A 10,204-nucleotide genomic window follows, 5' to 3' on the forward strand; every position below is an offset into this window, starting at 1 on the left:
AATAGTTTTTTTTTTTCTTTTCTATATAACTACGTTTTAAGTAAGATATAATGTTTTTTTCTGTGAGTTTGCAGCATGATTACTCCACTGACTTGTGGAAAATGTGCCAAATATTTTTAAAAACGATGTTCTGTTTCTCGGCGCTAGAGGGCGCAGCGAGCGGCAGGTTGAGCAGCAGGTTGAGTCTCTCGGGTTCTCGCCGGGTGCGGTGGCGGCGCCTGTAATCCAAGCTACTGGGAGGCTGAGGCTGGCGGATCGCTTGAGCTCAGGGCTTCTGGGCTGCAGTGGACTATGTCGATCGGGAGTCCGCGCTAAGTTCGGTATCGATATGGTGCTCCTGGGGGAGCTCGGGACCGCCAGGTCGTCTAAGGAGGGGTGAACCGGCCCAGGTCGGAGACGGAGCAGGTCAAAGCCCCCGTGTCGATCAGTAGTGGGATCGCTCCTGAGAATAGACACTGCAGCTCAGCCTGAGAGACCCAGACTTTTTGCGCTTGTTTCTGCACCATTTAGAGATGAACGATACGATTAAGTAGTCAGTGATCATGAAATCGTTTCACTCTCATCAACTCCAGATAATGGCGTTGTCTTGCTTTTTCTACACGTGGAACCTGTTTAATTAAAGAGAGTGTTTGTTAACATCAGGACGCTGCTGTATGTCATGATTGCTACCATGTCGCTCTCTCTGGAAGACACGTGATATTTCTGTTCGTGTGCAGCGTCTGTGTTTCTTGACCAGACGGAGGCGCTGTTTCACTTTAAATCATTAATATTTTCAGCATAGTAAAACATTTTCAAATATCTCTTGACTGGGCCGGCCCGGTGTCTACACACTTAATCGCTATTCATTAGAATTCAGTCGTATGTAATGTATGTGACACGACTCAATTACATATAAGAGAAAGAACTGATCAAACTAATATAATTACATTTAACAGCAGCGTAGAAAACAATCCTGAAAGAGATTTCCTCCTAAACTGGGCACAATATTCATCAGCATCAGGCCGTCAGTGTTAGTGAAAGATACGAGGCCCTGGAGAGAAACAGGAGAAGGATGGAGAGTGTTTATGTGGGGCCCGAGAGAAAGAGGAACAGGACGGTCTTGAGAACTTGTCCTCTGCTAACGTCTTGGATCCAGGTCAAGGTCAGCAAGAACAATCAGGAGCGTCCCACAAGGTGGACATGAAAACTGAGGGTTGGTTACTGCCATAATCTCAAACATTAAAACAGAAAAACTGAATTTAAGGGCTTTTTCTTAATTAAGTTTTTAATGCATCCTTTACAATAAAAATACATTTTTGGATTTGTCTCATTTTTTGCAGATTGCATAACTGTTTCGGTTCCGTTCCAGTTTAATGCTGTGAAGCACAGACAACCACGGGCATCTATGTTATTCGGGCAGAGATGAGCCAACAGATGTTGGTGTAAACTTGGGTGCATGACGCTTTTTGGACTCATATGCACTTAACCTGAATTACCCAAAAGACCTTAAAAGTGTTTCAGAAAATCGTGACGGAACTGGATACCACCAAACTGTCTCCAAGCCCAAGCGTTGAAAATGAAGATGCTTCAGTGATTTGTTAACAGATATTTCCTCCTTCAAAGCCAGCTGAACGTAGTTGGTCTTTGTGACCAGTTATTTTATGCAGAAGGTTTGTTTTATACAGCTGTGTTACTAAAAATAAAGCTTACACAGAAAAGTGTGGTGCAAACACGCTCAATTTTATTTTGTTGATTTTCAGTAGATGTTGTTGATTTTATTATTTCCTGGCAACCAACCATTCTCAGTTGAAACTCATTTTTTCCTGTCACTCTGTATGTTAGTGTAATATAAGCAGTGCTGTTAACAACATTTTCTCTTGAGGAAACATATCTGTAGCACTATAGCTAATGTTTAGCACTTTTTTGCAGTTTTTGTTATTCTCAAAATATGCTCTGAAGCATTAAAACAGTTGTAAAACAAGTTGGTTCTTTTGTGTGTGTGGTTAGATTTTGTTGTAGCGTATCGTGAATTAGGAGGAAAAAGAAATATATAATATGCATTAAAATACGTTGGGTTTATTAATAAAAAATATGTAAATATGATGCATCAGGATAGCTGGGTTAATTTGGGGATAAATAATAATTAATTTTGCATAAATAATTTTTAGCCTTTTTTTCCAAAAAACAGAAATCGTTTGAAAACCATAAGGTTTGGATTTTGTGTGCTCTATATTATACAGAGCATTAAAATGCTCAATGCCTTTAGCACCAGTGTTATGATACAATGTTTATTGTTTTTGTTTAGTTTAATATATAATACAATTTTTGTTACAAATTGTAATGGAATTTTAGAGATTTACTAACCACATATATTACATACAGCACTGAATGAATTAATTTCAGGTAATTGTAATTAAATATATATATATATCTCACATGTTTTCTAAACCACTTCATTTTAATCTAAACATCAGTCTAGTCTGAAATATAGAATAAAATGATTATGATATAGAGTAAAAGTAAAGGAACTTCTATACGGGACTGCAGAGAAGAAAATAACATCTCTGAGTTGCTCCGAGAATAACAGGACATCCTGACGTAAGATAGGGTGATGTGTTCTAACTATTTTCATTGGTCAGGTGGGGATTTTTGTCACCTTGAAATGTCTACTTTTGACTAGAAAAACTCTGCTCAGTGCCTCACCCTTGTCTCTTTGCTCACAGACCCAGACCACTTCTCTGCAGAGAAATAAAATCAAGGCAAAGACAACTTTGTTCGGCTCTTCAATCTCGGCCTTCACACTTAGTTTAATACTTTGACAAAATAAGAATTTCCACAACAGATTTCTACTTTTTTTGTTTTTTTCTTTAATATCTAAGTGTTCTTTATTTTTCATTTTTTTCTTTAATATCTAAGTTTTCTACTTTTTTGTTTTTTTCTGTAATATCTAATATTTCTACTTTTTTTTGTTTTTTTCTGTAATATCTAAGATTTCTACTTTTTTTTTTTTTTCTGTAATATCTAATATTTCTACTACTTTTTGTTTTTTTTTTTTTCTTTAATATGTAAGTTTTCTAATATCTTTTTTTTTTTTTTTCTGTAATATCTAAGTTTTCAACTTTTTTTTTTTTTTTCTGTAATATGTAAGTTTTCTACTTTTTTTTTTTTTTTCTGTAATAAGTTTTCTACTTTTTTGTTTTTTTCTGTAATATGTAAGTTTTCTACTTTTTGTTTTTTTTCTGTAATATCTAATATTTCTACTTTTTTTGTTTTTTTCTGTAATATGTAAGTTTTCTACTTTTTTTAGTTTTTTTCTGTAAGTTTTCTACTTTTTTTTGTTTTTTTTCTGTAATATCTAATAATTCTACTTTTTAGTTTTTTTCTGTAATATCTAAGTTTTCTACTTTTTTTGTTTTTTTTTCTGTAATATCTAATATTTCTACTTTTTTGTTTTTTTCTTTAATATCTAATAATTCAACTTTTTTTGTTTTTTTCTGTAATATCTAAGATTTCTACTTTTGTTTTTTTCTGTAATATGTAAGTTTTCTACTTTTTTGTTTTTTTTTCTAAGTTTTCTAACTTTTTGTTTTTTTCTGTAATATCTAATTTTCTTTTTTAGTTTTTTCTGTAATATTTTTTCTGTAATATCTAAGTTTTCTATTCTTTTTTTTTTTTTTCTGTAATATGTAAGTTTTTTCTACTTTTTTGTTTTTTCTGTAATATCTAAGTTTTCTACTTTTTTTTGTTTTTTTCTGTAATATCTAATATTTCTACTTTTTTGTTTTTTCTGATATCTAATATCTAAGTTTTCTACTTTTTTTTTTTTTCTGTAATATCTAATATTTCTACTTTTTTTTTTTTTTCTGTAATATAAGTTTTTTAATTTTAAATATTTCTTTTTTGTTTTTTGTAATATCTAATATTTCTACTTTTTTTTTTTTTCTGTAATAAGTAAGTTTCTACTTTTTTGTTTTTTTTTTGTAATATTTAAGTTTTTTTTTTTTTTTTTCTCTAATTTCTACTTTTTTCTGTAATATCTAATATTTCTACTTTTGTTTTTATCTATCTAATTTTCAACTTTTTTGTTTTTTTCTGTAATATCTAAGATTTCTACTTTTTTTTTTTTTCTGTAATATCTAATATTTCTACTTTTTGTTTTTTTCTGTAATATCTAAGATTTCTACTTTTTTTTTTTCTGTAATATCTAATATTTCTACTTTTTACTTTTTTGTTTTTTCTGTAAGTTTTCTACTTTTTTGTTTTTTTCTGTAATATCTAATAATTCTACTTTTTTTTTTTTCTGTAATATCTAAGTTTTCTACTTTTTTTGTTTTTTTCTGTAATATCTAAGATCTCTACTTTTTTGGTTTTTTTTTCTGTAATATCTAATATTTCTACTTTTTTGTTTTTTTCTGTAATATAAGTTTTCTACTTTTTTTTCTTTAATATCTAATAAGTTTTCTACTTTTTTTGTTTTTTTCTGTAATATCTAATATTTCTACTTTTTTTGTTTTTTTCTGTAATATCTAAGATTTCTACTTTTTTAGTTTTTTTTTTTCTGTAATATCTAATATTTCTACTTTTTTTGTTTTTTTCTGTAATATGTAAGTTTTCTACTTTTTTGTTTTTTTCTGTAATATCTAATATTTCTACTTTTTTTGTTTTTTTCTGTATTATCTAATAATTCAACTTTTTTTTTTTTTCTGTAATATTTAAGTTTTATACTTTTTTTGTTTTTTTCTGTAATATCTAAGTTTTATACTTTTTTTGTTTTTTTCTGTAATATCTAATATTTCAACTTTTTTGGTTTTTTTTCTGTAATATCTAATATTTCTACTTTTTTTTTGTTTTTCTATAATATGTTAGTTTCTACTCTGTTTTTTAATAGTTTTCTTTTTCTTTAATATCTAAGTTTTCTACTTTTTTATTATCTAATATTTCTACTTTTTTGGGTTTTTTTTCTAATATCTAAGTTTTCTACTTTTTTTGTTTTTTTCTGTAATATCTAAGTTTTCTACTTTTTTTGTTTTTTTCTGTAATATCTAAGTTTTCTACTTTTTTGTTTTTTTCTGTAATATGTAAGTTTTCTACTTTTTTTGTTTTTTTCTGTAATATCTAATATTTCTACTTTTTTTCTGTAATATCTAATATTTCTACTTTTTTGTTTTTCTTTAATATGTAAGTTTTCTACTTTTTTGTTTTTTTTTCTGTAATATCTAATATTTCTACTTTTTTTTTTTTTCTGTAATATCTAATATTTCTACTTTTTCTGTAATATCTAATATTTCTATTTTTTCTGTAATATGTAATATTTCTACTTTTTTTCTGTAATATCTAATATTTCTACTTTTTTTTGTTTTTTCTGTAATAAGTTTTCTATAAGTTTTCTACTTTTTTTATCTAATATTTCTACTTTTTTTTTTTTTTTCTGTAATATCTAATATTTCTACTTTTTTGTTTTTTTCTATAATATGTTAGTTTTTAGTTTTTCTATCTTTTTCTTTTTTTTTTTTTAATATCTAAGTTTTTTTTTTTTATTATCTAATATTTCTACTTTTTTTATCTAATATTTCTACTTTTTTTTTTTTTTTCTAATATCTAAGTTTTCTACTTTTTTGTTTTTTTCTGTAATATGTAAGTTTTCTACTTTTTTTTTTTTTTGTAATATCTAAGTTTTTACTTTTTTTTGTTTTTTTAATAATATGTAAGTTTTTTTAAGTTTTTTCTGTAATATCTAATATTTCTACTTTTTTTTTTTGTTTTTTTCTGTAATATCTAATATTTCTTTTTTTTCTGTAATAATATCTAATATTTCTACTTTTTTTGTTTTTTCTGTAATATCTAAGTTTTCTACTTTTTGTTTTTTTCTGTAATAAGTTTTCTACTTTTTTTTTTTTTCTGTAATATCTAATATTTCTACTTTTTTTTTTTTTCTGTAATATCTAAGTTTTCTACTTTTTTTGTTTTTTCTGTAATATCTAATATTTCTACTTTTTTTTTTTTTTTCTGTAATATCTAAGTTTTTCTACTTTTTTGTTTTTTCTGTAATATCTAAATACTTTTTTTCTTCTTTTTACTTTTTTTCTGTAATATCTAAGTTTTTACTTTTTTTTCTTTTTTCTCTAATAAGTTTTCTACTTTTTTTGTTTTTTCTGTAATATCTAAGTTTTCTACTTTTTTTTTTTTTCTGTAATATGTTTTAAGTTTTTCTACTTTTTTTTTTTTTTTCTGTAATATCTAATATTTCTACTTTTTTTGTTTTTTTCTGTAATATCTAATATTTCTACTTTTACTTTTTTCTGTAATATCTAATATTTCTACTTTTTTGTTTTTTCTTATCTAAGTTTTTTTTGTTTTTTTTTTCTGTAATAAGTTTTCTGTAATATGTTAGTTTTCTACTTTTTTTTTTTTTTTCTGTAATATCTAATATTTCTCTACTTTTGTTTTTTTCTGTATATAAGTTTTCTAGTTTTCTACTTTTTTTTTTTTTTTCTGTAATATCTAAGTTTTCTACTTTTTTTTTTTCTGTAATATCTAAGTTTTCTACTTTTTGTTTTTTTCTGTAATATCTTTTTCTACTTTTTTTACTTTTTTGTTTTTTCTGTAATAAGTTTTCTACTTTCTTTTTTTTTTCTGTAATATCTAAGTTTTCTACTTTTTGTTTTTTTTCTGTGATATTAAGTTTTCTACTTTTTTGTTTTTTTCTGTAATATCTAATATTTCTACTTTTTTTTTTTTCTGTAATATGTAAGTTTTCTACTTTTTGTTTTTCTGTAATATCTAAGTTTTCTACTTTTTTTTTTTTTTTTTCTGTAATATCTAAGTTTTCTACTTTTTTGTTTTTTTCTGTAATAAGTTTTCTACTAATTTTTTTTTTTTTTTCTGTAAGTTTTCTACTTTTTGTTTTTTCTACTTTTTTGTTTTTTCTGTAATACTTTTTTTGTTTCTAAGTAAGTTTTTCTACTTTTTTGTTTTTTCTGTAATATCTAATATTTCTACTTTTTTTGTTTTTTTCTGTAATATCTAAGTTTTCTATATCTTAATATTTTTTTTTTTTTTTCTAAGTTTTCTACTTTTTGTTTTTTTCTGTAATATCTAAGTTTTCTACTTTTTTTTTTTTCTGTAATATCTAATATTTCTACTTTTTTGTTTTTTCTGTAATATTTAATTTTCTACTTTTTTGTTTTTTTCTGTAATATCTAATATTTCTACTTTTTTTTTTTTTCTGTAATATCTAAGTTTTCTACTTTTTGTTTTTTTCTGTAATAAGTATTTCTATGTAAGTTTTTTTTTGTTTTTTCTGTAATATCTAATATTTCTACTTTTTTTGTTTTTTCTGTAATATGTAAGTTTTCTACTTTTTTTGTTTTTTCTGTAATATGTAAGTTTTCTACTTTTTTGGTTTTTTTTTTTTTTCTGTAATATCTAATATTTCTACTTTTTTTGTTTTTTTCTGTAATATCTAATATTTCTATTTTTTTTTCTGTAATATTTCTATCTACTCTTCTATCTACTTCTACTATAAATGTATTATTCCAGAAAGTAAGCGTATAAATCTTCGTTCATCTTCTTGGTTTCCACTGGTTTCGGTTTCTTTCTTATGTCGTTCGAAGGCTGGGTACGTGGCATCAGCTTTTTTCCAGGCTGCAATATAGACGAGATTTAACTCACGCTACCGATTCACGTTACAATATTTAATAAGCAAAGCGAAAGTACTGGACATGTATTGCTGGTTCTGTGCACCACTTACTACTCTCAGCGGTGGAGAAAGTGATCTCTCCAGTCTTCTCTGCCTCCGTTCTTCAAATAAAGCTCCACATCTGAGGCGTTCCTTTGCCTGCTCCCTGTGAAAGAGAAAAAGAAATAGGTTTTAAAGAGCCTGTACTGAACTGCTGATGATCACCCGTCAGCTTGTAGCTATGCATTCATTTATTTTACCTGGCTTTATTTTGTTTGCAAATCTGCTCTTGTAATTTGCAGAGGTCCTCAGGAGATGCGTCTTCCATCAAATCAAGAAAGAAAGAAATACAGTCCTCGAAGTGGCACATCGTCATTAATGGATAAGCAGGACTGAAATCCTGCGAGTCATAGCTCTCCGTGACCTTCCCGAGCTCCTCACACAACTTTTCGTTCTCTGCCCGTTTCTGGTGAGACAGACAGAAAAGGATGAGCTTGAACGCTGACAGAGATCTACGCAGTCTCTTACTACATTCGGACGCTTACTCGGATTCTTCTGGAGACCCGTTTTTTATTTGCCATCTCCAGATTTGCTTTCACTTGATTATATTCCTTGTGCTTTTCTTGAATGCAGTCAGTAAGCCTCTGTATCTCCTCCTCCATGCGGACTCTATTCGTTTCACTGGACAAAAACAAACATACAAAGGAAAAACTCAGAGGGTCAGGCGCTGTTGCTGTGTCTTGGGTTTCCTCAGATTGGAGACTATTAAGAAATCAGTCTCACGGTTGGGCACAAGAAACTTACTACTTTTCCTTTTCGTCCCTGTTTTCCCGTAATAACTTCTTCTTTTCCTTTTTTTTGGACATCAATCTCTCATTCTCAAAGGATAACCGTTCAGAGTCCAGACGACGTTGTCTGTCTCTCTCTTCACTCACGTTTTGCGCTTCGTCGTCTTCTCTCCGCTGCATCTCTTCAATTTCTTTCATGTCTTGAACTTCACAGATTTTTCTGTAACGGAGATGGTTATAAATAATAGTATGTGAAGCAGCATCTTCGCTTTCGGGACGTGCAGGAATAATTGTGCACACTAACATGACGGTGCTTACCTTTGAAGAGCTTTTTCCTTTTTTTCTAATTTGAGCCTCTTCTCTAGTAATTCCTGATCCCTGAAACACGACCGTGTGAGTATAAGCTCCTGGCAATTGAAACTGCTTCATTTACAAGGACCACAAAAGCGTGGCTTCTAGATTTAAAAGTGACAACTAAATACTTTTTCTGGTGCTCCAAGGGATTTGCGGCTTTGTAGGAGACCCAGAAATCTTCAATCTCCATTTGGGACATTTCTCTTTCCTCATGCAGAATATTGTTGAGCTCTAGTACTCCGAATCCTTTTGTTTTCTTCTGTAAAAAACTGAGACTAGAACAGAAAAAAGAAATTAGGAGAGTACAGACACACAATCCACATCCACACAAGAGCAGTGGATATTTCACTACGTGTACAATTTAAAAGATTAATCACACTCAAAAGAAAGGTTTTTGTGTTCCATGTGCGTACATAGGCTAGAAAATATAAGAATGTGAATACACTGACAGCGCTAACACAAATAAAGTACACGTTAAGTTGATATGGAATAATCAAAACATGCTAAATTAGCTTACGTTCAAGCGAGCAGCTTTTCTAATATCCTCGTTGTACTTCGAGATGCTTTGACACTTGGTCTTTTGCACACTGAGTTGCGGAAGGATGGTTTTGCTTCGGGGTCCTGATGCGGGGCGTTTCTGTCGTCCCTCTCTAAGGAACTGCCTGACTTCTTCCCCCGTTTTGTCCTCCCTGCATCGGAAACCAAACAACTGAAACTTTTCTTCAGCACTGAGGCTGGATCCGTTCACCTTCTTCTTAGGCGGTGGATGTGGACGAAGTCCTGCGTAAGGTCACATTTATTTCATGTTAGCACTCATGAAGGAACATGTGTCTACTTCATACTGCAATCAAACTTAGAAAACGGGTTTGAGCTTGTTTTAACAGCTCACCTCCGGCAGGGGAAGCTCCGTGGATGGGGGGAAGCTTCACAGTCTGCATTGGGCTGGAGATTGGGGTGATTTTGCTCATCTTAATGGTGTGCTGTTGAGCTCTCGCACAGGTTTGGAGCCTGAGCTTGTGGAATTCGTTGCAGTTAATTTTCAGGTTAAAGAGGGCTGAAAAGTACAACTGTATGATCTGAAATAGATACGGCTGCAGGCTGAAGGCTAATGCAGATTCACAATCAGGCGCTGATCTGGAATCTAACGTTGATCAAAAGCCAACAGACGCGAAATCAAACAGGTTTCTCTGATCAGGCCGAGAAGTTCTAAAAGCCATCGGTGCAGTGACGTCACAATCAGAACGAAGTCACGCGCCACGGATCGTTGGATTCGAAATCGAATTCTTTTCGTTTTGTTTCAAAAGTTTAAGCAGCTCGTGTATATAGGCAGCCCAGGAGAGTCCAGAATCAAAATAACCCACTTGTAAAAATATATTAATCTTCTGCGTCTGCGCTCGTGCAAATA

The 10,204-nt window shown here is 29.8% G+C and overlaps 1 protein-coding gene across 1 annotated transcript; it reads right to left on the minus strand.

Moving 5' to 3' along the window:
• Window positions 1-7,470: 7,470 nt before the first annotated feature.
• zgc:193807 (uncharacterized protein LOC555981 homolog) lies at window positions 7,471-8,562 on the minus strand. The gene is made up of 5 exons (XM_043252027.1): window positions 8,462-8,562; window positions 8,203-8,338; window positions 7,918-8,123; window positions 7,730-7,823; window positions 7,471-7,623 (listed from the first exon to the last, which is right to left on the minus strand). Exons 1-5 carry the CDS (start codon window positions 8,521-8,523, stop codon window positions 7,510-7,512), a joined length of 612 nt encoding a protein of 203 aa, XP_043107962.1. The 5' UTR covers window positions 8,524-8,562; the 3' UTR covers window positions 7,471-7,509.
• Between the last annotated feature and the right edge of the window lie 1,642 nt (window positions 8,563-10,204).

Source organism: Puntigrus tetrazona, chromosome 11, assembly GCF_018831695.1.
Source record: "Puntigrus tetrazona isolate hp1 chromosome 11, ASM1883169v1, whole genome shotgun sequence".
NCBI classification, from domain to species: domain Eukaryota; kingdom Metazoa; phylum Chordata; class Actinopteri; order Cypriniformes; family Cyprinidae; genus Puntigrus; species Puntigrus tetrazona.